Raw genomic sequence first — 20,598 nt, forward strand, 5'->3', positions numbered from 1 at the left:
CCAGAACCGCTGGTTTATAGCAAGCCTATAGCTTTAAGTTTTACACAGCCATATCAAACCCACATGTAGACAGTCTGTTTCGGACTTTTGGTCCTCATCAGTACATGGCAGGGATTGATAAGGCTGTATGAAATAGGGCTTGGTCGAGTACAACAGAGTAACCAAGCAGCTTAGGGTGACCCAAACTACTAGGAATGTATAGGGGGATGAAAGGAACCAAAAAGCCCTCCTACTAAAAAAAGCAAAGCTTGGTGTAATTGCCTTCTTAAAACAGAAGGAAATTTGCAATAATTCAGTTATAAATGAACATTTGTGGTTACCCACAATGCACACCTACTAAATATGCAAATTATCCCTTTCCGCCCTTGTTAAGCCAAGCAAGCATCCAGAACCGCTGGTTTATAGCAAGCCTATAGCTTTAAGTTTTACACAGCCATATCAAACCCACATGTAGACAGTCTGTTTCGGACTTTTGGTCCTCATCAGTACATGGCAGGGATTGATAAGGCTGTATGAAATAGGGCTTGGTCGAGTACAACAGAGTAACCAAGCAGCTTAGGGTGACCCAAACTACTAGGAATGTATAGGGGGATGAAAGGAACCAAAAAGCCCTCCTACTAAAAAAAGCAAAGCTTGGTGTAATTGCCTTCTTAAAACAGAAGGAAATTTGCAATAATTCAGTTATAAATGAACATTTGTGGTTACCCACAATGCACACCTACTAAATATGCAAATTATCCCTTTCCGCCCTTGTTAAGCCAAGCAAGCATCCAGAACCGCTGGTTTATAGCAAGCCTATAGCTTTAAGTTTTACACAGCCATATCAAACCCACATGTAGACAGTCTGTTTCGGACTTTTGGTCCTCATCAGTACATGGCAGGGATTGATAAGGCTGTATGAAATAGGGCTTGGTCGAGTACAACAGAGTAACCAAGCAGCTTAGGGTGACCCAAACTACTAGGAATGTATAGGGGGATGAAAGGAACCAAAAAGCCCTCCTACTAAAAAAAGCAAAGCTTGGTGTAATTGCCTATTGCAAATTTCCTTCTGTTTTAAGAAGGCAATTACACCAAGCTTTGCTTTTTTTAGTAGGAGGGCTTTTTGGTTCCTTTCATCCCCCTATACATTCCTAGTAGTTTGGGTCACCCTAAGCTGCTTGGTTACTCTGTTGTACTCGACCAAGCCCTATTTCATACAGCCTTATCAATCCCTGCCATGTACTGATGAGGACCAAAAGTCCGAAACAGACTGTCTACATGTGGGTTTGATATGGCTGTGTAAAACTTAAAGCTATAGGCTTGCTATAAACCAGCGGTTCTGGATGCTTGCTTGGCTTAACAAGGGCGGAAAGGGATAATTTGCATATTTAGTAGGTGTGCATTGTGGGTAACCACAAATGTTCATTTATAACTGAATTATTGCAAATTTCCTTCTGTTTTAAGAAGGCAATTACACCAAGCTTTGCTTTTTTTAGTAGGAGGGCTTTTTGGTTCCTTTCATCCCCCTATACATTCCTAGTAGTTTGGGTCACCCTAAGCTGCTTGGTTACTCTGTTGTACTCGACCAAGCCCTATTTCATACAGCCTTATCAATCCCTGCCATGTACTGATGAGGACCAAAAGTCCGAAACAGACTGTCTACATGTGGGTTTGATATGGCTGTGTAAAACTTAAAGCTATAGGCTTGCTATAAACCAGCGGTTCTGGATGCTTGCTTGGCTTAACAAGGGCGGAAAGGGATAATTTGCATATTTAGTAGGTGTGCATTGTGGGTAACCACAAATGTTCATTTATAACTGAATTATTGCAAATTTCCTTCTGTTTTAAGAAGGCAATTACACCAAGCTTTGCTTTTTTTAGTAGGAGGGCTTTTTGGTTCCTTTCATCCCCCTATACATTCCTAGTAGTTTGGGTCACCCTAAGCTGCTTGGTTACTCTGTTGTACTCGACCAAGCCCTATTTCATACAGCCTTATCAATCCCTGCCATGTACTGATGAGGACCAAAAGTCCGAAACAGACTGTCTACATGTGGGTTTGATATGGCTGTGTAAAACTTAAAGCTATAGGCTTGCTATAAACCAGCGGTTCTGGATGCTTGCTTGGCTTAACAAGGGCGGAAAGGGATAATTTGCATATTTAGTAGGTGTGCATTGTGGGTAACCACAAATGTTCATTTATAACTGAATTATTGCAAATTTCCTTCTGTTTTAAGAAGGCAATTACACCAAGCTTTGCTTTTTTTAGTAGGAGGGCTTTTTGGTTCCTTTCATCCCCCTATACATTCCTAGTAGTTTGGGTCACCCTAAGCTGCTTGGTTACTCTGTTGTACTCCACTTAGATTTAAGTGTGCCTGCCGGAGACTCCGAGGAGTTCAAGAGCGAGTACACTAAAGTGATCATGCCCTTGGTCATTCCCTTTCCCATGCATGTCTGTTCGAATGGTGACATAGATCTATTAAAGCTTTCTTTCGTTCCTTGAGACCTTATGAAATGTTTAAATTGGTTCCAACTCCAAATATCCAAATTAGGGGTATTAAACTGTGTGCACAAATCAGAAAGTTGGACCCAGCTCCCGTTGGCGAGGAGGTGATGTGCTCTAATAGGTGGCACTGTTCGCCAGGCCAGGTAGCCTCTAGTGTGAAGGCCTAGGGGGAAGAGCGGATTATCAAGAATGGGGAGAAGAGGGGAGGGCCAGGGAGATATCATCGGGTTGGATCTGAACTTCCCTAATAGTCTAATAGTGTAAGAGATTAAGTCTGTCGCTGGCTCCGTTATTTGGAGCGAGCGCGCAGACCAGGGGACCAGAGCGAGACGATCAGACATTAATTCATTTTCCATACCTACCCATTTCTTTTGTTCACTATGCCTATGCCAGTCTATGATCCTAATTAAGACCGATGCTGCATGATACAAGCGGGGGCATGGGACGGCCATTCCGCCATTTTCCTTAGGGGCGATCTGAAGTGCATATTTTAGTCTAGGCCTGCGACCTCTCCAAATAAATTTAGAGAACTGTTGCTTAATCTTATTAAGATATTGGGCCGGGATAAAGATTGGTAATGTCTGAAAAAGATATAGCAAGCGTGGCATTACTGTCATTTTTATTATATTTGTTCGTCCGAACCAAGAGAACTGGGGTTTGTCCCAGCGCTGAAGATCTCCCTTAATCCTTTCAAAGGCAGGAAGGACGTTTTTTGAGAATAAATCTTTCGGATCGGGGGTGATCTGGACTCCTAAATATTTTAGGGACTGGGCAGGCCATCTAAAGGGGAAGTTGCTTTTCAGTAGGGCTTTAAGAGCATCGGGAAGTAAAATGCCAAGTGCCTCACTTTTATCATAGTTTATCGACATGTTAGACAACTTTCCATATGTGGAGAATTCTGCTAAGAGGTTGGGCAAAGATATGTGAGGGTTGGTTAGGTAAAATAACAAATCATCTGCGTATGCAGCAAGCTTGTGGGAGGATTTAGGAAAGGGGACTCCTTGTATATCAGCGTTGGCTCTTATTTTACAGAGAAAGGGCTCCAAGGAAAGAGCAAAAATTAGGGGGGATAGCGGACACCCCTGGCGAGTGCCATTTCGTATATCAAATGAGTCCGATAGGACCCCATTGGCCTTTACCTTAGCATTAGGGCAGGAGTATAGTGTCAAGATACGTTTGCGCATCTTACCCCCCAGCCCCACATGGCGAAGAGTGCATTCTATGAAGTCCCAGTCCACCCTGTCAAATGCTTTTTCAGCATCAGTAGAGAGTAGAAGTGTAGGGATGGACCGGGACCTCACCCAATGCAAGACGTTTAAGGTTCGAATTGTGTTGTCCCTAGCCTCTCTTCCCATTATAAAGCCCACCTGATCTGGGCAGACCAATTTGGGGAGTAGAGGGGAGAGCCTGTTAGCCAAAATTTTTGCATACAACTTGAGGTCTACGTTTAGGAGTGATATGGGCCTATAACTTTGACAGTGAGCTGGGTCCTTCCCCTCTTTAGGCAGCACAGAGATATGTGACTCTAACATCTGGGTCGAGAACCAATTTTTCTCTAGGGGCATATCTGTTATCACATTAAAGGCATTCAGCATATGCGTTGAAACTACTCCCCCAAAGATCTTGTAATATTCTGGGGTAAACCCATCCGGTCCAGGTGATTTGCCCGAGGGGATCTGGGATAAGGCTATTCTAAGTTCGTCTAGCGTAAAGGGTTCTTCCAGTTCCTCGGATTCAGATTGTGGCAAAGAGGGCATTTTGGCTTCCTTAAGGTAAGAAATTATCTTTTCCCTATGTTTAAATCTTAATTTGGGACCTTGAGGTGACGGCAAGTTATACAGTCCTTCGTAATACTCCTTAAAGATTCTGGAGATGTCTTCATATTTGTGATGAAGGGTAGAGTGTTTATCTCTAATACCTGCTACGTAGGTGGATGTTTGTTGCTTCTTTAGGGCTCTAGCTAGCATAGTGCCACACTTATTGCCAAATTCATAAAAAGTGCGCCTACATCTGTCTGCAGAGTAGCGTACCTTATGAAAGAGTAAATCTTTGAGGGCAGATCTCTCTTTGGTGAGGGCCTCTAAGGTAGCTGCCAACCTATTCCTTTTGTGCTGAATCTCTAAATTTTTAATGCGGCTGAGAACCTCGTTGATTTCCTTCTCTCTCATCCTCTTTCTTTTAGCCCCCTCTCTTATAAGGATGCCTCTCATGAAGCATTTATGGGTTTCCCAAACCACCAGAGGTGATATATCGCCCTGAATATTGATTCTGAAAAATTCCTCCAATTCGCTCTTGAGTTTCTGAGCCAGTGATTTGTCTTTAATTAAGGAGTTATTTAGGCGCCATAGAGCAGGGCCTCGTCTAATATCCCCCAGGGCTAGATTCACCCAAACCGGAGCATGATCAGATAATGACATGTTGCCAATAACTGGAGAAGAGGAGACTGATAACAGGTTTTGAGAGATAAACAGATAGTCAATTCTGGTGTATGAGTTATGTGGGAAAGAGTAAAATGTATAGTCCTTCACTGAGGGATTGTGAATTCTCCACACATCCACTAGCTGTAGAGAATGCAATAGAGATCTACATTTGCGAAGTAGCTTTCCAGAGATGGGCGTTCTCTGGGAGGATGCGTCTAGCATGGGATCCAGTACTAGGTTCAGGTCCCCTCCTAATATTAGGCTTCCCTCAGCGAAGGACTCTAGTTTATGTAGAAAGTTTTGTAGGAATTCCACTTGGCGGAAATTAGGAGCATAAAAAGAGCCAATAGTAATCTTTCGGTCCAGTATGGTGCCCTTAATAAGGTTGAAGCGCCCCCTGGGGTCACTGAATTCTTCAGTTATGATCAGAGGGGTATCTCTAGAAATGAGAATGGCTGTCCCCTTAGTTTTAGTATCTTGTGGGGTACTATAGAAGGCATTTCTATAATATTTGTTAAACAATTTCGGTATGTGGGGTCCTTTAAAATGGGTCTCCTGGAGAAATACTACATTGGCTCTTTCCTTGTGACATAGACGGAGAACTGCGGACCTTTTCTCAGGCACATTTAGGCCCCTGACGTTCAGAGTCAGAAATTTAAGTGACTGCTGAGCCATAGGTCAGCACCCATCCCCCAGGCCCATCCCCACACCGCCCCGAAGAAGAAAGCCATATAGAATGGCAGAAATTATTAGCAATAGATAGAGAAGAGAAGAAAAGAAAAATACAGATTAGAAATATGTGTGTAAGAAACCACATACAGCACTTAGGTGAGGTATGGTCCATACTTCACTCACCTACAGGCTATAAGCCTGTTTAATTAGGAAATGTTTCCTGTAGCTCACTGGTTGCACAAGACAAACCAGTGCCAAAGTGGCAAAAAGGCCCTGGGGTAGAGAGACCACACAATAGGGCTGACATACTCTCCCTCCTCCCGAGCACTCACATGCACAAATTAGATGGTGATACCCAAACTTTCTAGCGTAGAATCAAAGAAAATAATTGTAAATCCTCCTTATAACTAAATCCCCTTCCCCCCTCATCCCAAATTTACCAAAAACCAAAGCTCCAGTAGACCCCAGTTGCGCCTCAGATTGGCTGTGACACACGTGGCCGTCGTATAAAGTCCCAGTTCCTCCGTCAATACGTGAAGAGATTGGGAGCAGGCCCCCTACACAAAGCAAATGAGCCAGGGCCAATCATTTATTATATGACTGGAGTATGAGCAGCCCTCAAAGACAGTATCTCGTACCTATGTTCGGAGGCAACCCCCCGTCCCAGGCACCCCCACCTCCCCCCCCGCATGTGCCCAGGCTAGGGACCTATAACCGTACCCCCCAAGCCAGCCCCACTCCCCTTCTCAGGATATCACATAAAGCATACGCATACATATGAACATCTCTTGTGTATGTACAGCAGGATATACGGTATTCCGTAACTAGAAGCAGGTTCTTGCTTCAACATACATAGCAAGTAGGATATAATAAAATGTCTTGTGGAGCATGGGAGGGGGGCCCGGGGAACCATCATCACCTAAGTGGGGGAGCATGGGGCATCCGAGACACAGAGCCACCCCCGGTTAATATATTGTAAGAGGGGTCCCATAAAAGGGGCCATGTCAAGCGGGTATATGAGCTTTATGTTCAGGGCACGAGTAATCCAGTGTCCAGCGTCAGCCATGGCCTTGGGGACGAAGGGGGAGGCTCATATAAGAGGGGAAATAAAAAGGAAGAAAAACCCCCACATCAGAAAAAAGAACAGGGTCCGCAAACACAGTACTCACTACCGTCGAGATCTATTGAGGATCACGGGCCCGTTGAGGGCGGGCTGCCGGGAGACCATCTGGATCCCACTCAGGTACCTCCACAGTGGGTATTTCCAAAGTTTGAAAAAGGTCCGGTAACTCCCGCGGGTGACGGAGAATAAAAGATTGGTTGCCTTTCTCCGCCATTAGATAGAAAGGGAAGCCCCATCGGTACGTTGCTCCTTCCTGTTGGAGTGCCTGGATAAGAGGTTTTAAGGCCCGGCGCTGAGAGAGAGTGGAAGGGGCCAAGTCCTGATAGAGGGAGACCTGGGTGCCTTCAAATTCAACAGGCCCATGAGCACGAGCTGCCGCCATGATTTGCTCTTTCTCCTGATAATTGTGGAGCCTGCAGATAATGTCCCGAGGTGGAGCTTGACCTTTAGGCATGGCGCGTAGAGCTCTATGTGCACGATCCATTTTCAGTTTATGGCCCTCCGGTCGGTTTAGTAAGCCATTAAACAGGGACCGCATGGAGGTAAAGATGGCGTCCGTTTGAACTGACTCTGGGACCCCGCGCACGCGGATATTGTTTCTGCGACCTCTGTTTTGTAAGTCCTCGAGGTTGACCCGCAACAGCTGGTTATGCTTACTTTGGGTGATTCTTTCGGCTTTCAGTTGGGCGACTTCGGCGCGCAGTACTGATATATCATTTTCCACGGTCGTCACACGTGCAGCTAGGCCCGAGATGTCAGCGCGGATCCCCGCAATCTCGGAGCGGGTAGAGGTGACGATCCGTTCAGTTTGCTCATCTAAGTCCTGCTTAGTGGGGAGGCCACGGAGATACCTCCAGATGTCCTCTAAGTTGGTTAGCGCCGATGGACCGGCTTTGCTGGGGCCTGCCGCCTGTGACGGGGAGTGTGCATCGTCGGCCATCTTGGGAGTTTCAGGCCCGGAGCTCTGTGCCTGGAAATATCTGGTAAGCGGGCGTTGGGATGGATTCTGTGACCCTCGGTTAGATTGCCCACGTTTGCCGTTCCTTCTTCTGCCCCTCTGGGTGCTCATGAGGGGAGAGGGTAAAGCTAGAAGATGCTTTTAGAAGCACGTGAGGTCGGGAGCTCGGGAGAACACGTCCTCACTCCTCCATTGCTGGCTCCGCCCCCCTCTAATGCGTTTTCTATTGCGTTTTGCACACACACGTGATCCAGGGGTAAAAAAAGAATTATGGGAACCGCAGAGGAAAACAAACGCTTAAAACGCAATAGTACGCGTTTTTGCTACGCGTCCATAGACTTTCATTGCGTACGTTTCTATGCGTGACGCACAGAGCTGCATGCAGCAATGCGGATAAGAAACGTATGCGTCTCATATGCATACATGTGAACTAGCCCATTCAAAAGCATTAGGAGCTGTTTCTATGCGTTTTTGGTACCCGTACGCGTTCCCTGAAAACGGCTAGAAACGCGCATAGTCTGAACAGGCCCTGACCCTTCCAATGCTGGTCTAGTAAAAAAAAAAAAAAGCTGGTTGCATATAATATACTGTAAATAATGTTTTAGAGCAAAGTTGAAATGCAATGTTATATTCCGCTTTTAAGTACCGTCTGAATATCGCCTTGACCGTGCTGGCAGGTAACTGCACTGCATGTCAAATGCCAGCATGTGTGGAGTTACAAAAGCTCAGTGGCTGGCAGACTGGAGGCTGAACTGTTCGGCAAGTGCGCATTTCAAATAGCAAAACTCCTGCTATGCACACAACTTATACATTATAGATATTACGGTATACTGTAAATGTTATTATGTGACTAGGTCGGCAATAATAATAGTTGATGAATAGTTGAATGTAAATCAGGGTGAGTAAAGATTTTACAATGGGCAAACACTGACTAACAATGTTTTAAATGAATATTGTAAAAAAATAAATAAGCAATTTTATTCATTATGTTATTTATTTTCACTATAGTTCTTCTTTAAAGTGGACCTAAACTCTTGCACTGGAGACAAGGAAAACACAGAGAAACCCACCCTGTGTGTGTTTGGAGAAAATAGCCTGTCTAATTCTCCCTTATCGCAAGTAAACAGCAAGTGTAAGGCCAGTTTTACACCTGTTTTTTGTATTTCAGTGCGAAAACTACAATCATATGACCCTGTGGCAAAGTTAGCCGACAGGATCATATGCATAGCGTCACCCCCCTCCCCGGTGACATACTTCCTGCTGGGCAGGAAGTATGTCACTGGGATTCCTGTCGGTCCGCGCATGCGTGCCATGATGCACCACGCTCCGTCGTTTACACTACATGCATCACCCATACACTTCCATTACCCCAAGCTCCATGCGTTAAGCGCAGTGCTTGTAGAAACCTGCTGCAGGCTGTGCATAGTTTATTTGGCTAATTGGATACTGGTGCAACACCGTGAGTGTGAATGGCCCCATTCCCTTGAATCGACATTGCATTACCCTGGGGTAAAACAGGGTAACACAACGCACACTTGCAATGCAAGTATAAAAGGGGCCTAAATCAGGGACTAACAGCTGTGTCAACTAGGAAAGGTGTGCTGTTTTGTAGGCTAATATGTAAGCACAGGAGGTTGACCCTTTCTGTGCTCCCAGCAAACCAGGTAGTAAACACTGCAGGATCTCTGTTGGTGCCCTGTAAGCTGTGACAAAGAAATGTTTTTCGTTAAAGGTTTTTTATGCTATTACTTATGTTTTAGAGCAGGGAGAAGTTCTGAGTTTAGGTGCACTTTAAGACAGTAATTAGAATAACATTAGTAACAAAAGAAATTATAATGTTGTATTTACAGTCTGGATTTGTGATGCCTCCATTGAAAGCCTTGTTGTCAAAGCCCCTGTGTTATTTTTCTTGTCGTCAAACCATGCAATCTCCTAGAGAAGGGCACAGATAACAGATGTTATGCAGAGTTCTCATTAATGTACATAGCATTCAAATATGCTACAAAAAGAAAATACCTGACGTAGCATTGCTTTAAACGCCATGTGCCTCAGTCGCATGGTGAGAACTTCACCTGATCTTCCAAACATAAAGCCCTAATAGGGATATAGCGCTTTTAGTTTTAAAATATTTTATTGCCAGTAGCAAAACAACATCAGATGATTGTATCATTATGTAGACAGAGTACAAAACAAATATCAAATCACTACATAAAAAAAAAAAAAAAAAGAAACACTGTAAACATAACAAAAACAAAAGAAAACTTTTGTTTTGTTCAACATAGTTGAGAACTTAAAGGGAACCTAACGCAAGAGGGATATGAAGGCTGACATATTTATTTTCTTCTTCTTATTGACTAGCTGATGACCCGGTGTTGCCTGGGTATATATTTGGCTGGTGTCGGCTCCGCCCACTTTTTCAAACCCTAACACACAAACACTCAGTGACCAAGTTTGTGAGCTTTGGCATCAATAATTTGTATATGCTCATAGAAATTAAATAAATCAGATTGGCGGTTTGTGACTCCACCCCTCTGCAGCGTTTGAACCCCAGACACCCAATGACCAACTACAGCAAGTTTGAGGCATCTGCTATTAACAGTGTAAAAATGGCAGCAATTTAAATATTGCCCTTAAAAATCAACAGGTGAATTTTGATCGGCTATTAGAGGCTCCACCCACTTAAATGAATATTCATCTCAGTCTCCCAGTGACCATCTGGGCAAAGTTTGAGAACTCTGCCATTAACAGTGTAAGAAGGCCTACAGTTTACATTTTCCCAATGAAATTTGTTTTTGGCTCTGCCCATTTTTTGTAACCTGGGCACACAGTCACTCAACGACCTAGTTTGTGAACTTTCGGGTCCTTGGCATCAATAAAAATAAATCTGATTGTGTGTTTGTGGCTCCGCCCCCTTTTCTGAATTTGAACCCCAGTGATTTAATGACGAACTGTACCAGGTTTGAGACTTGTGCCATTAACAGTGGAAGAATGGCAGTGATTTTAATATACCCCTTGAAAATCAACAGGTGAATATTGATTGGCTTTTACAGGCTCCACCCATGTTTCTGAATATTAATTCCAATCACCCAGTAACAAACTGTGCAAAGTTTGAGAACCCTGCCATTAACAGTGAAGTTAGGCTGCAGTTTACATTTTCCCTGGGAAATCTGTTTTTGACTCCACCCAGTTTTTGTAACCTTGACACACAGTCACTCAATGACCAAGTTTGAGAGCTTTCGGGTTCCTGGCATCAAAATTATGTGAATGGAAGCAGTTTATCCAGCAAAGAAATCTGATTGGCTGTTTGTGGCTCTGCCCCTTCAGTGAATTTGAACCCCAGTCACCTAATGACCGCCTGTATCAAGTTTGAGGCCTCTGCTATTAACAGTGTAAGAATGGCAGCAGTTTCAATATTCCCCTTGAAAATCAATAGGTGAATTTTGATTGGCTGTCGTAGGTTCCACCTACTTTTCTGAATATTAATCCCAGTGACCCAGTAACCAACTGTGTCAAGTTTGAGAACTCTGCCATTAACAGTGTAAGAATGGCGGCAGTTTATATTTTTTCATGTAAAAAGTTATTTGTTTTTGACTGTTTCTAACCTTGACACACAGTCACTCAATGACCACGTTTATGAGCTTTGGGGACCGTGGCAGCAATAAGTTGCATTTTTATAATGAAATTAAACACATCTGATTGGCTTTTTGTAGCCCACCCCGTTTTCAGAATTTAAACCCCAGTCTCCCAGTGACTGACTGTACCAGATTTGAGGCATCTGCTATTAAGAGTGTAAGAATGGCAGCAATGTACATATTCTCCTTGAAAATCAATAGGTAAATTTTGATTGGCTGTTGTAGGCTCCACACACTTTCTAAATATAAATCCCACTCACCCTTTGGCCAACTGTGTGAAGTTTGGGAACCCGGCCATTAACAGTGTAAGAATGGTTGCAGTTTATATTTTCCCGTGTAAAAATTGTAGTTGTTGGCACCACCCACTTTTTCTAACCTTGACATATAGCAACTCAATTACCAAGTTTATGAGCTGTGGGGTCCTTGGTATCAATCATTTCTATATTCTCATTGAAATTAATCAAATCTAATTGGCTGTTTGTGGCTCTGCCACCTTTATGAATTTGAACCGTCACGCAGTGACCAACCAGGTTTGAGGCATCTGCTATTAACAGTGTAAGAATGGCAGCAATTTAAATATTTCCCTTGAAAATCAACAGGTGAATTTTGATCGTCTGTTGTAGGCTCCACCCATTTTCCTTAATATTAATCCCAGTCTCCCAGTGACCAACTGTTCAAATTTTGAGAACCCTGACATTAACAGTGTAAGAATGTCTGCAGTTTATATTTGACAGTGAAACTTGTGTTTGGCCCCGCCCACTTTTTTTAACCTTGACACACAGTCACTCAATGACCAAGTTTGTGAGCTTTCAGGTTCCTAGCATCAAAAATGTGTGAATCCAGCAAAGAAATCTGATTGGCTGTTTGTGGCCCTGCCCCTTTAGCAAATTTGGACCCCAGTCACCCAATGACCGACTGTAGCAATTTTGAAGCCTCTGCCATTAACAGTGTAAGAATGGCAGCAGTTTAAATATTCTCCTTGAAAATTGATAGGTGAATTTTGATTGGCTGTTGTAGGCTCCACTCACTTTCCTGAATCTTAAACTCATTCATCCAGTGACCAAGTGTGCCAAGTTTGAGAACTCTGCGATTAATAGTCTAAGAATGGCTGCAGTTTACATTTTCCCATTAAAAATGAATGGCCGAAATTTTATTGCCTGTTTTATGCTTCGCCCCCTTTTCCTGGATTTGTAACCCCAGTCACCAAGTGACCAACTGTGCCAAGTGTGGGGACTCTAACTTGATTACTGTGAGAATGGCAGCCTTTTCCATTTCTTTCCATTGACATGAATGGGTGAAATCTTATTTGCTGTTTGTAGCTCCACCTAGGTGTGCAGGGGGGACGCGAGACCCCCAGAACATATCATATCATATCTTGGATCCCATGTAGTAAGGGATCCAAGTTTCGTTCAAATTGGTCAAGCTGTTTTTGTGTGATCAAAGATTGCAGGTTGGGCTGGAAACTAGTGAGGAGATGTACAGGGGAGAGATTGCAGAGAGCTTTGTAGGTTAGGGTTAAGAGTTTAAAGTGTACCAGAGCTGTTCTAAAGAAAAAACTTTGTATACATTCCTGGGGCTTTCTTCAGCCCCATACATATGGCTCTCTCCCATGCTGCCGTCCTCAGTCTTCCTGCAGCTTCGATACCGGGTCTCCGCACTTCCATCAGTTGGAGCCAGTCTGACGTAAGTGAAGTGCGCTGTTTGCGTATCTCTCCAGCAGCCGCTGGAGAGATATGTAGAGGGCGCACTTCTCCTGCGTAGACTGGCCCGACTGACGAAAGTGCAGGGACACGGTATCGGAGCTGTGGGAAGACTGAGGACGGGGGCATGGGAGCGATCCGTGCATGTGGGGCTGGAGGAAGCCCCAGGTATGTATAAAAAGTTTTCTTTAGAACAGCTCTGGTTTCCTTTAAATTTACTTTTTTTCAGAAATTGGCAGCCAATGAAGAGCTTGACAGAGAGGAGCAGCAGAGAAAGCCTGAGAAGAGAGATGGGTGAGATGAGCAGCCGAGTTCAGTACAGATTGAAGGGGTGCCAGTCGGTTCGTTGGTAGTACACCAAGCAATATGTTACATTAGTCCAAGCGAGATATAATGAGAGCATGTACTAACATTTTAGTAGTGTCCTGAGTGAGAAAAGTTCGGATGCAGGATATGTTTTTGAGTTGGAGATGATATGAGCTGGTTAGGGAGTGAATGTGAGGAATAAATGAGAGAGAAAAATCAAATATTATCTCTAGGCACCATGCTTTGGGAACTGACGTTATATGGGTGTTATCAACATTTATTGTTATATCAGGCAGAGTGGTGGACAGATAGTGGAAAGATGATTAGTTCTGTTTTATTCATATTGTGTTTTAAGAAGCGAGAGGTCATGAAAGAAGATATAGCAGACAGGCAGTCGGGAACACATATGAGGAGGGAGTTAAAGGGAACCAGAGAGGAACGTAAAAAAAAAAAAAAAGAAAAAGCTTTTATACATACCTGGGGCTTCTTCTAGCCCCATAAGCCTGGATCGCTCCCACGCCGCCATCCTCCGCTTTCTGGATCGGCGGTACCGGGTCCCGTCACTTCTGGCGGACGCGGCCAATTGTCCGCATCACAGGGGCTCCCTCCATACCCGTACGCATGCGGCTGCGCAGTAAGCAGCCTCACGTGTACGTAAATGGAGGGAGCCCCGTGTGATGCGGACAATTGGCCGTGTCTGCCGGCCGACTGGCGGCCATGACGGGACCTGGTACTGGCGGAGCCAGGCAGCAAAGGACGGCGGCGTGGGAGCGATCCGTGCGTATGGGGCTGGAGGAAGCCCCAGGTATGCATAGAATCTTTTTCCTGGGGCCTCTGGTTCCCTTTAAGTTCGGTGGCCGAGAGGTACAGTTGTGTATCATCTGCATATAGCTGGTATTGAAAACCAAATGAGTTGATTAAGTTACCAAGGCTCTGCATAAATGGAACAGAGGAGAGGGCTGAGGACAGAGCCTTGAGGTACCCCCACAGATAAAGGATGTGGGGAGGAGGTCTGTTTTGAGTAGGAGATGACGAAAGACCTTCCATAGAGATAGGATAATATCCAGGAGAGAGTGAGGCCCTTAATGCCTAAAGTTGAGAGGATCTGTAGAAGTAAAGTTTGGACGACAGTATCAAACGCTGATGACAGACCAAGAATGATGAGTATGGAATAATGACCTTTAGATTTAAAGGGACCCTGAGCAGTAAAAATAAACAAAATTGGTACGTACCTGGGGCTTTCTCCAGCCCACCTTAGGTCCGAAGGTCCCCCGCTTCCACCGGCTTCCTGCTGCACAATACACCATTGGCAACACCCGGACCGAGTGTCGGGCTGACACTTGCTTATCAGTGACACTAAGCGTCATCATGCCGGCCGATATGCGTCATCACGGCGGCCAGCATGACAGTACTGCGCATGTGCGTTTTTCTAATGCTAAACCGCGCATGCTCAGTACTGTCATGTCGCTGCCATGATGACGCATAGCGCCGGTGTGATGACGCATAGCATCACCGATAAGGAAGTGTCAGCCAACACTCGGCCCGGGTGTTGACGGTGGTGTATTCTGCAGCGGGACCAGGAGAGGAGCCAGGAGGACTCCGGGGGACCTCCCGACCTACGGTGGGCTGGAGAAAGCCATTCTGCCACTCCCCCTTTCCCATGTTAGTGGAGCTTGAACTGCCATTGCATGTATTTCCACCCTGTGTATCCACCCTTCCTTCCCCCGGGACATTGGCCAGTCATTTGAGCTCGTACAGTCCTCATACACAGCTCCGTAATTCAGAAATGCAACTGCAAAATATTTGATATTCAACATAGATAATATTGTATGATGAAAAGAAACATCTTACCTGTAAGAAGTAAGTGAAAAAGGATACAATGCCAATGATAAGAAAACTGATGCAGTATAGATCGGATTCTTGTTTTATTATGTCAGGATCATCATTGGCAAATAACTGTCCAAAATTAAAATGAACATTTCTTGGTTAATTTCAGATTAATTAACATGGTTAATTTCAGATTAAACTATACACTAGTCTACATCCAGATGATTACAACGCAACTAGAGGGATCGCATGTAAAATTCTTTATTGGCTAACTTGGAGGTAAACAGAAAGTACGTTTTTGGCTAATAAACCTTCTTCAGACTTTGTTCCTGTTTATTAACAAGATGTTTAAACACACAGCTTATACACACTGGACATTTGGAGGAGAAACATTGTTTTGCAAACATAAATAAATGTCAGGAGGACCTCACAGGGATGCTAGCTAATGTATGACAAATAGATAAGAACATTCACATACCACAGGCTCTGGGTGATGGGGAGACGTACATTCAAAGTACAAAGTGCATACATTTATTTCTAAGGTATCATCCTGATTCAAATGGTATCATCCTGATTCAAAATGTCTTGCTTTTACTGATGGCTAACATGGTACAACACTACTGGTTCTAGTAAATTTATTTACAGTACTTACAGCTATAATTTTTGCAAAAAATATGCAAAAGGCTGGATGACCTGCTCCATTAATTAGCGATGCCACTGTCCCAACCAATATGTACGGCCACTCTGACTGGTTCAGCTTCAAAAGCTTCAAGAAGGAAATATTTGGAAGATCTTTCTGCAAAAAACATAATAATTATGGTGCGTAATAAATGTATTCCATGTACACAGAAAGCACAGGCAACTTCAGCAAACAAAAAACAAGACAAAACAAAAAAAAAAACAGTACATTAAAGCCAATTTACAGGCAGAGGAAAAAAAGAAGGGGACTTTTCTCTTTAGATCCAATAGAGGTAAAGCTAAATGGTAGGTGCAGCAAATTAAAGTAATTAATTATCAATCTTGTATTTAAAAGACATTTCCTCAAGCAATTAAAAACAATAAAAAACTAATAAAAATGAATACCAGTAATTAAAATTATACAGAGGTAGGGTCCTGATAGGAATCACAAGCTGTTGTACAGAGCCCAGTTTTGATTGAGATTGTTGTTTTAATTTTTTTTTCTTTTTTCCTCTATATGATATTTTTCTGACTGTGCTAATTTTGTACATATTTACTTTGCATATCAATTACATATAAATTAATTATCTTTGACATTAAAGGGGCACTTAAGTCTGTGGGAAAAAATGAGTTTTACTCACCTGGGGCTTCCAGCAGCTCCCTGCAGCTGTATTGTGCCCACGCCGACTCCATCAGATGCTCCTGGCCCTGCCGGCAGCCACTTCCGGTTTCGGCGACAGGAGCTGAAAGGCAGGGAACGCGAGTGATTCTTCGCGTTCCCGGCCACAATAGTGCCCTCTATGCTGCTATGGGGCTTGATTCACAAAGCGGTGCTAACTGTTAGCAAGCCTGTGAAAACCCCCTTAGCACGTCTAAACGAGCTTTTCGCACATAAAACTTTATGCTCGTAAAACTTTACAGGGCGAAGTGCCCATTAAAGCCTATGGGACTTAGCAAAACTTTGCGCACAAGACTAGTCTTGTGCGCGATCTGATTGAGAAATCTGGTGCTAACCTACTTAGCACCCTGGTTAGCACGTCTAAAGACTTTAGACGTGCTAAGTAGATTAGCACCACTTTATGAATCAAGCCCTATATGCTATGTGCTATATGCTATAGCAGCATAGAGGGCACTATTGTGGCCGGAAACGCAAGGAATCACTCGCGTTCCCGGCCTGTCGGCTGCTGTCGCCAAAACCGGAAGTGGCTGCCAGTAGCATCTGATGGAGTCGGCGTGGGCACGATAGAGCTGCAGGGGGCTGCTGGAAGCCCCAGATGAGTAAAACTCATTTTTTCCCACAGACTTAAGTGCCCCTTTAAAGGGATACTTAAGCCATAAAAAAAAAATAATTTTTACTCACCCTCGGCTTCTACTAGCACCCTACATCTGTCCCGTGCCCTCGTAGTCACTCACAGATCCTCCTGTCCCCCGCCGGCAGCGCCGGTGCAGGCCTGGCCACACGTCTCCTTCTTCGTGTTCCCGTTCGCAAAAGGTATTGTGTGCGGGAACACGAAGAAGGCTACGCGTGGCCAGGGCTGTCGGCGAAAACGAAACTAGCTGGTGGCAGGAGGATCCGTGAGTGACTGCGAGGGCACAGGACTTCTGCATGGGGCTGGTAGAAGCCCCAGGTAAGTAAAAATGATTTTTCTTTCATGGCTTAAGTGTCCCTTTAAAGGGATACTGTAGGGGGGTCGGAGGAAAATGAGCTGAACTTACTCGGGGCTTCTTATGGTCCCTCGCAGACATCCTGTGTTGGCGCAGCCGCTCCCCGATGCTCCGGCCCCGCCTCTAGTTCACTTCTGGAATTTCTGACTTTAAAGTCAGAAAACCACTGCGCCTGCGTTGCCATGTCCTCGTTCCCACTGATGTCACCAGGAGTGTACTGCGCAGACACAGACCATACTGGGCCTGCGCTGTGCGGTCTTGATGACATCAGCGGGATCGAGGACACGGCAACGCAAGCGCAGTGGTTTTCTGACTTTAAAGTCAGAAATTCCAGAAGTGAACCGGACGTGGGGCCGGAGCATCGGTGAGCGGCTGCGCGGTCACAGGATGTCTACGGGGGACCATTAGAAGCCCCGGGTAAGTTCAGCTCATTTTCCCCCGACCCCCCTACAGTATCCCTTTAAGGTTTGAAAATGAGCTGTGAACAGTCCTTCTGTAAATCTGGCCTGGATTTATTGAAAGCTGTCTTCCATTCTGTGGCGGAACCCTTATGTGGGATGTGAACTCTGACCTCGTCATCTTCAGTTCCTTCAGTCTCCTCTTCTTCTTTCTCCTCTACAGAGTTGTGTTTCAGAGCTGGGGATTTCAACTTTGGGCTCTTCGGACTCTTTGGAATCAACAGTTCTGCATGTATTTCATCTTCATTTGCTTCTTTGTCATCATCTTCTTCCACTTGTATAAACTGAAAATAGTAAACATGCTGTAACTTCCCAAACTTGTCAGAGTATCTACCGTATACATTTGTGGAAAACAAAATACTATTATTATTATTATCTACTATTATTGCAACTCATCTATCTGTGTATCAGGGGCGCTTCTAGGCATAGGCAGTACAGGCCATTGCCTGGAGTGCCATTGGTCCTGGGGGGCACAGTGTTGCTGGATTAAGCCCCACCCCCAAATTAAGCCCCATCTCTGGACTAAGCCCCACCATGTGGGTGTTCTATTACTTGCTTCTGCTGCATCTACTTAGCGCAAGTTGCAGGTAGCTGCCACCGCTGTGCCTTGTGCATCCTTCTCTCCCCCTTTGTGCCTCCTTCTGTCCATTTTGTGCCTCCTTCTGTCACCATGTGCCTCCTTCAGTCCCCTTTTGCCACCTCTGCCTCCTTCTGTGCCCCTTTGTGCCTCCTTCTGTCCCCCTGTGCCTCCTTTTTGTCCCATTTGCCTTTATTTGCCCCCCCTGTGCTACCTCTGCCCCCTGTTTCTTCTTCAGTACCACTCTGCCTCCTTCTGTCCTCCTGTGCCTCCTTCTGTCTACATTTGTACCACCTTCTGACTCTATGTGCCACCTCTGTGCCCCTTTTTGCCTTTTTCTGTCTCCCTGTGGCTCCTCCTGTCTCCCTGTCCCTCCTTACATCCCCCTCTGCCGTCTTCTGTTACCCTTTTGTGCCTCGTCCTGTCCCCCTTTGTGCATACTTCTGTGCCCCTTTGTGCCTCCTACTGTCTCCCTGTGCTTTCTTCTGCCCCTCTTTGTGCTTTTTTTCTGTCCCTCATTGTGCCTCTTTCTGTCCCCTTTGTGCCTCTTTCTGTCCCCTTTGTGCCTCCTTCTGTCCCCTTTTTGTCTCCTTCAGTCCCCTTGTGACACCTTTCTTCCTGTGCCTCCTTTTGTCCCCCTTTGTGTCTCAATCTGTCCCTATTGTGCCACCTACTGCCTCACTTTGTGCCTCCTTCTGTCCTTCTTTGTGCCTCCTTCTGGCCTTCCTGCCTTCTTCTGTCCCCTTGTACCTCTCGCTGCCCCTCTGTGTACATCCTTCTGTTCTCCTGTGCCTTCTTCTGTCCTCCTTTGTGTCTCATTCTACCCCCATTGGTCCTCCTTTTGTCCCCCATGTGCCTCCTTTTGTCCCCCATTGTGCCTCATTCTGTCCCCTTGTGCCTCCTTCTGGCCTTCTTTGTGAGTTTTTCTGACTCTTGTGCCGCCTTCTGTCCCCCTGTGCCTCCCTATGTCCCCCATGTGCCTTCTTCCTTGCATGTATTTTCTTTCTTACATGTGTTTTCTGGGGAAACGCTGCTGCAATAAGTGTCATTTCTGGTGAAACGCTGTCGCATTACAATTATCTTCAGGTGAAACATTGACGCATTACGGTTATTTCCATGTGAAATGCTGCCGCTTTATGATTATTTTCATGGGGGGGGGGGGGGCGCCACATGTTTTCTCGTCTGGAGTGACAAAATGGCTAGAGGCGCCCCTGTGTGTAATATATCTATCTATCTATTGACCTGCTGAATTCCTGAGGGCCAATGCTATTTTCTTCCATTGTTGTCTTTGCTTGTCTTCCACTCTCCCTTGCTGCTTGGCCTGGGGCATTTAGTGTGTCTGCACAATCATCATATCTACACTGCCTTCCAAAATGGTCACCAATGATCATTTTGTGTGACATAAATTTTTCTTTTTTTTTTACTTTTTATTGTAAATTTACAAAAATAGTTTTTTTCCAAAAACATAAACATATCTTAAAAAAAGGGTAGATCAACATTGTAAGACAAAGCAGATATGCAGATAACGTCCCATGTAGGACCCTAAACAGGTCAGGCAAGGCTAAAGCTATGGGGCCATACGATGCAGAATAAATACAAAAATATGTAGGAATATTACGGCATATGGAGTGCTGCCCACATGGCCAATGGGTCCCAGGTCATGTGACATTCATTTTGAAGAACATACATAACATTATACCTTGCAGCAGCATACACTGTAAATGTTCAGAGACACATGACAGTGCAAAGCTACCCACATTTTCTCCGGGACATAAGGGGTGCCAGCACCATTTCTTGGCAACTTTCAAAAGCTTTTTGACAAGAGTAGTCAAGACAAATTTGAGTTCTTGTGTTATTGTAGCCATACATTGCCATATTTTTGGACACTATAACTGTACCTGTGCAGTTGCAAGTGAATAATACATTCCCTTCGCCTCCATTAATTCTGAATGCGTTCCTTGTTCAGCCACCGTGCCGTTATCTAGCACCACAATGAGATCTGCTGTCCACACTGTACTCAAGCGATGAGCAATAACGATTGTTGTCCGCCCCTTACTGGCCTGCAAGTTACATGAGAAATATAGATATAGATTAAAGTGT

The 20,598-nt window shown here is 44.8% G+C and overlaps 1 protein-coding gene across 4 annotated transcripts in view; it reads right to left on the reverse strand.

The window, feature by feature from the left end:
* LOC137518306 (ATP-binding cassette sub-family B member 5-like) overlaps positions 1–20,598 on the reverse strand; it is a 232,054-nt gene that overhangs the window by 153,215 nt on the left and 58,241 nt on the right. Inside the window, exons 15-20 of one of the 4 annotated variants that reach the window (XM_068235977.1) lie at positions 20,397–20,558; positions 18,035–18,205; positions 15,773–15,916; positions 15,145–15,249; positions 9,672–9,749; positions 9,504–9,587 (exon numbers count right to left, since the gene is read on the reverse strand). The exons of the other annotated variants lie outside the window; for them this stretch is intronic. Coding sequence (XP_068092078.1) covers positions 9,504–9,587; positions 9,672–9,749; positions 15,145–15,249; positions 15,773–15,916; positions 18,035–18,205; positions 20,397–20,558 — 744 coding nt within the window. The remainder of the gene's footprint in view (positions 1–9,503; positions 9,588–9,671; positions 9,750–15,144; positions 15,250–15,772; positions 15,917–18,034; positions 18,206–20,396; positions 20,559–20,598) is intronic. 4 annotated transcript variants of the gene reach the window in all.

This window comes from Hyperolius riggenbachi, chromosome 5 (genome assembly GCF_040937935.1).
Source record: "Hyperolius riggenbachi isolate aHypRig1 chromosome 5, aHypRig1.pri, whole genome shotgun sequence".
In the NCBI taxonomy this organism is placed as follows: Eukaryota; Metazoa; Chordata; class Amphibia; order Anura; family Hyperoliidae; genus Hyperolius; species Hyperolius riggenbachi.